Source organism: Halyomorpha halys, unplaced genomic scaffold, assembly GCF_000696795.3.
Source record: "Halyomorpha halys isolate HHAL.00 unplaced genomic scaffold, Hhal_1.1 Scaffold25.1, whole genome shotgun sequence".
NCBI classification, from domain to species: domain Eukaryota; kingdom Metazoa; phylum Arthropoda; class Insecta; order Hemiptera; family Pentatomidae; genus Halyomorpha; species Halyomorpha halys.
The window spans coordinates 526,255-532,667 of record NW_027107314.1 but is presented as its reverse complement, the minus strand read 5'-3'; the positions used below and the strand labels follow the sequence as shown (position 1 = coordinate 532,667).

The 6,413-nt window shown below is 31.5% G+C and overlaps 1 protein-coding gene across 1 annotated transcript in view; it reads right to left on the bottom strand.

The window, feature by feature from the left end:
• Positions 1–934, bottom strand: part of LOC106683000 (uncharacterized) — a 7,794-nt gene extending 6,860 nt beyond the window's left edge. Inside the window, exon 1 of the mRNA XM_014424200.3 lies at positions 703–934. Within this exon, the coding sequence (XP_014279686.1) occupies positions 703–900 (198 nt within the window). The 5' untranslated portion in view covers positions 901–934. The remainder of the gene's footprint in view (positions 1–702) is intronic.
• Positions 935–6,413: the final 5,479 nt, after the last annotated feature.

Below are 6,413 nucleotides of genomic sequence, written 5' to 3'. Positions count from 1 at the left end.
ATGTTAGATTAAAATAAAAATAAAATGTTCTTTGAAAAAGACCGATGTTCCTTTTTTCAAGCTTCATGTGCAATCTTGAAATAAAAGTAGAGTACAATAATAATGAAAGATATAACAAAACAGAAATTTGTATTCAGTATGAATCTAAACCGAAATTATTAATATATTTTTTAACTGAATTGAAATTAGTTTTTAATTGATGTGATTACTATTGTATTAAAGAATTGCTGAAAACTGCAAAAAAAAAAATCGGACAAAACATCAGAAAACTCGGGATCACAAATGAGGACGGGTTAGTGGAACAAAGTATCCCTAAATTCTGGTGCAAAGTTATTCCGTCACAATTTCGATTAAGAAATATGTGTCAATAATAAACACTGATTGATACTCGATTTTCTATGCAGAAAAAGATTTGAACAATTCTGTCATAACACTTACCTCCGTACTTCGATTAGAAGCAATCTAGCAATGAAAGTTTGGGATATGATCATAGAACAGGAGAAAGAAGAAAAGTGGCCGAAACCTAGAATCATTTTTCCACTGTACAACACGAAACTGTAAACTTCAGTGGAGTAATGTTACCCTGTAAGGAGCCAAGTTACCCACTTCTACGGTACTGTATTTAAAAAACATAATATTTAATTTTGAGCCAATCGTTTCATAAATATAATAATATCTCATTTATTTTTTTAATCTACTTACAACTACTCCTTTTCCCCGAAGATTCTTGTCATTTCTGCTAAAGAACACTTCTATTCCATGGGAACATGGCCGCATAAGTTTGTAAAGTTTTATGAGATTTTCACAGACCTCAGTTAAGGTGAACTCCTTCTTAGCAGCCATCCCATAAGCTAGAGAAGTAGAAAGAATGGCCAGAACGGCCCAATGATGAACAGCCATCTTGTCAGAGTAAAATTGGGACAGCTTTAACAGCACCTTTTTAAATGGTTTTATGTGCATAGTTTAAGATAATATTTTTGTATTTCCTAAGCCTGGTATCAAACGATATATGTTAATCCTTATTAGATTGGCTTAACCAATGCCCATTTTAATTCCTCCTAATGCTTTATTATAGATTACAGCTAGTTGTTAATATACTAAGAATTATAAAAATTGTTCACTTCAAGCATTTTAAACTTTATAAAACTCCTATAACAATGTTAAGCACAATAAATTTCTTTTGGAGGAAGCTGAAATTGAAGTAGTAGATTTTCCAACTGGGAACTCGTCAACTCTCACCATGTCAGAGCCTCATTATACAGGAAAAATAGATAAAGTAAACGCCTAATGTTTTACATTAATGAAGTTTGGTTAAGTTCTTTAGTCATAATTCTGTCTTGGCGGTAGGAATCGAGTTCTACAGATTCCCACCAAAATCCCGGGGAGAAATATTTTTAAAGGCAATGTAAATACATGTTTTTTTTTTAACATGTTTAAACCTAAGTTTAATGTTTTATGATTGCGACATTAAAAATCGGGAACGAGCAGTTTTTGAAATGTTTTGTCAGGAAATCACATGGATAAACGAAATTAGTAGATGGTATAAAATTGATACCTACACGATTAAATTGATATTGGATCATTTTTATACTAATCCACAAATCTTTTGGATTAATATAAAATTTGAATATACCGATTTAGGTCAAATCGAAATAGTCAAACCCTTTTCAACCATAGGGCAGATGAAGAACTGCATCACGGACTTCATCTCACTTGATGGCAGCCAAGCCTTTGAGAGTGTATCTCACCCGCACCTCCTCCGCCGACTGAAGGAATTCAAGTTCCCCGCTCCTATGTATCTCTATGTTCATATAAAAACATTTTAGTACGTTCTTTCCATATCTCAAGAAAAATATTATCTTCATTTGCATTATTTTTTTATTATGCAATAAAAAAAATGTTTTCATTTCCTTCATGAAACAAAGCTTACCTTCATTAATGAGGATGCAAAAAGTCAATTTAAATCATTATTTTTACGATATCTATTTAGACACAATAACATTTAGATATTTTCCTTCAAGATCCCAACTAAGACATTTCTCGTTTTAATAACATTTACATTACTTTAATACATTCAAAGAATACTTACTCGGACAGAGGTTGATATAAGAGTATCATAACTGCTTGGCCCATCTTTCTAGCAAAACAGTCACAAACGTATCATTCAAACCATTAAAACACAAGAAACTAAAATAATGATTAGTGCCACCTCTGCTCGAGGGTTTCACAGAAGCACAGGCATCTTTCTTATGCAAGACTAAAAGTTAAACTTTAAAAAGCAATTCAGGGAGCAAGTTAAAACCATTAATAAGTATCTTATGAATCCTTTTCGGAAAACCCTTCGTCTGTTATTTTGTATTGTATCAAGGTTTTCATTTTATACATAGCGCGTTCAAAATTTGATTGACAGACCCGTTTTTCACAAGTTTTGAGAATTGCGGAATGAAAATTGGTGTGGCTAATTTTAATTGGGTAGTTAACTCGAATGAATAACCTCTTAGTGAGTTCTCCAGCGCACTTAATGGAATGAGGTATTTTCAATGAAAGATTGTGGTAGAGTATCTAATTTTAAAATGATTTCACATTAGTAATTTTTCATATCCGACATATCCTGAAGGCAAGAATAATAATTTCAACATCCTCTGTCGAACGATGCCTGATACTGATGGCTGCCATAATGGCTTAGTTGTATGGCGACAGAATCCCTATGGTGAAAATAAAAATAGATGTCACACAGCATGCTCCTTCTTTTTTTTTTTTTTTTTTTAATGTTTACTCTTCTAAATAAATTTAGTTAAAAATATAATACAATATAAAAATAACTAGCTGACCTGGCATTGCTTCGCTATTGTTATATTTGAGGATATATATAGAATTAATGAGCACACAATTGATAGTTGGTTATAAATTTATGTATTTAGTTAATTTACAAATCTACGTATACTGTATTATTGTAATTTGGTAACATAAATTGATCCACTATTTGCGATGACATTGGTTTTTAACACCTCACGAAAGAAAGGTTGAAACAAAACATTTGAAAATCATTCCTTTATTTGAAACCCATATTTCTCATTTAGAAATTGAAAAGTTTATAAGTTACGGTACAGTAATTCAAAAGTATAATGTAGACAAATATTCCATCGTTCCTTTATACACACACACAAATATATATATATATATATATATATGTTTCACTCCTCAAAAATCTTTTACACTTTCATTGATCAGTCAGTCTTAATTTTTTCAATATTCTGAAAATTATATATATATATATATCTCCATATATATATATGGAGAGAGAGAGAGAGAATGTGATAAGACGGAAACTATGGTAACATATTTGAAACGACTAACTTCACTGTCTCGTCGTTAATACTAATCCGATTTAGGTGATTTTTTTCTTATTATTTAAGGCAATTAGATTATTTGTGACATTGCCATGTATAGAGTATATGAAATATGAATAGTTTTTAGGTAAAAACCCTCTCTGTGCCTCATATTTTTCAGAATATTGAAAAAATTAAGACCGACTGATCAATGAAAGTGTAAAAGATTTTTGAGGAGTGAAACAAAGTCGATACCTTTTTTTAGCACCTCAATAAACCCTTAAACACGAATTTAAAAAAAAATCGGAAAATAAAATTTTCGCCCTACATCGGCCTTTTTAAAAGTTTAAAAAAATGGAAACGGCTCAACCGAGGAGAGCTATTGCCTTTTTTTGTGTGTTATGATCTCCTATTGTAAGATTGTGATATGTACATCGACCAACCTACTCGCTATAATTGTCTCTTTTTAAAGTCAGGTAACTAAGGCTACGATGGAGGACGGGAGTGGAGGGTTTCATTCCGTTTTTCAATTTCAGGCGTATTCAGAAAATATTTCATAAGTGATGTAGGGCCGTCAAGTCGATATCTGTTTTTAGCACCTCACTCAATAAACCCTTAAATACGAATTTTCAAAAAAATCGGAATATAAAATTTTTAGTCCAAAATTTTCGCCCTACATCGGCCTTATTAAAAATCTAAGAAATGGAAATTACTTCAAAACGGATCAACCAATCTACAGCAAACTTGGCACTGACTTAGCTCTATAAACTACACCAAAGGACACAACTTGGGTCTAATTAAACAAACCAGAACCGGAGATAACATAAAACGTGTATATTTTTTTGCTCTATTTGAAAACCCATATTTCGCCCCATGAGGGCTGAAAGAACAGATTCAGTTTTCCAACTATTATGTTAACGTACGAAGGAGAATTATGAACGATTGATTATATGAAAAATAGTTCCCGCAGGAAAAAAAAAAAAATCTTCTGTAATAAACCGAGGTGAAAGGGAAAATTTTGAAAAAAAACTGTACACAAATTCAAAAGGTCCAGTAATTCCCAAGTTTATTGTGGACAAAGATTCCCTTTTATAGATATATTTATATATAATATTCTTTCGCACATAGTAACCAACTATGTCCATCTAAATTCAGGAAACATCAGGACATACAAAATTAAAATTGCATAAACCCAACGATGATCGCTCAAAATTGTCCGAGAGTACATTGCAGTTAATGAAGCAAAGGAAAAAATAGATTTTTAATTCAACTGAAAATAATAATTCTCAACTAAACAAACTTATCAGACGCCACATCAAACAGGACTCAAGATCATGCAAAGAGCAAAGAATAACTGACATACTTAATCAGCCGTTTTTGGCAAAGAGCCGTTCGATCAAAAAAATTAAAAATGAACTAAGCCAGGGAAAATTCTGGCCGGTTAATCTAGAAAACAAGAAAGGAGTTATGAAAAGTAACTTTGTAATTACATACTTACATTTAAAAATGTAAATTTGAGCTATTCTTTCCGGAATGTTGTCCTTGAGTTACTTAATAACAGTTGTGGAAGGGGGCAAATTTCACTTGAAGTAGAAAATATTGTTCTAGTTTCTACAAAAGGAAACTTTAATAGTAAAAAATGAAAGTTTTTGATATTATTGGACATACATAATCAAAATTTAATAGCTAGAATATAAACACAAAATAAAATTTCTTTTATTGGAATATTTAATCATTTAACAATTATGTGGAAATCAGTTATTAACAATGATGATTTTATGATAAAAATTAATGAAATGGTAAAAAAAAAAAGTATTTTTTTAATTGTTGGTTATTTTCTGAAATATGCAACTGTCAAAAAATGTACTTTTTATTCTGAACCTGAAGTGCACTAAATTTACAACAGTCCAGAGATCAATTTTTTTTTTTTATTTACTTTCTGTGGACCCTAAGTTCAGAGAAAACATAGTTTCCTAGAATTCTGTATTTATATTTATATTCTCGTCTACTTTATTGATCATTTTTTTATGAAGAGAATTAGAAAATATTTTTAAAAAGTCATAACATTTATTTATAAAAATTCGAAATATTATTTACATAAGAAAATATTTATTTAACTAAAGATCTCTGTCGTTTTTATCACGTCAATTTTCAACAGTTGCCTTCGTACTGGATACTTTCCGGATACATGGAAGAAAGCCGAACTCATAGTAATTCACAAGCCTGGTAAGAACGCCAAACAAATCAGCAGCTATAGACCTATCAGTTTATTACCTATTTTTGGAAAATTACTGGAATCAGTTATAAAAAAAACATCTTAATTCTTGTTTTCAAAGCATCGAAATAATTCCTGATTTTCAATTCGGTTTTCAATACAGTCATTCCACTTCTCACCAACTGGCAAGACTATCGGATTTATAATTAGCGGATTTGAAAAAAAGAGACACACCCTGTTAGCGTTCTTAAATTTCCAACAAGCATTCGATAAGGTCTGGCATTGAGGTCTCCTATATAAACTAAAGAAAGCAGGCACTCCAAAATACCTATACAATATTCTGAGCTCATTCCTCAATGGTAAAACATTTTCAGTCAGAATTAATAACAAAAATTCAACCCTTAGACAAATCAATGCCGGTATTCCACAAGGTTCAGTCCTTTCTCCCATTTTGTTTAACTTTTACCTTCACGACATCGTCCAGTCCACACACACCTCCATAGCTATGTTTGCTGACGATACAGCTGTGTTCTCTCAACATGATGACATAATAATAGCTAGAAACACTTTGCAAAGTCAGCTTAATGATTTAGAACAATATTTCACTAAATGGTTGATTAGTTTGAATATTGAAAAATGCAACTCAAAAGTTTTTACTCTTCGACGCCCCCCAGATCCACCGGATCTAATCCTCAAAGGTAAAAGTGTGAAATGGAATCCTGCCAGTGAAACAGTAAGATACCTGGGAATTCACCTAGATTGCTGCCTTACCTGGAATCACCATATCAACATCAAACTAACTTATGCAAGGTTATCAATGCTATATCCTATCCTAAACAGAAATTCCAAACTAAAACCAGAAATAACTG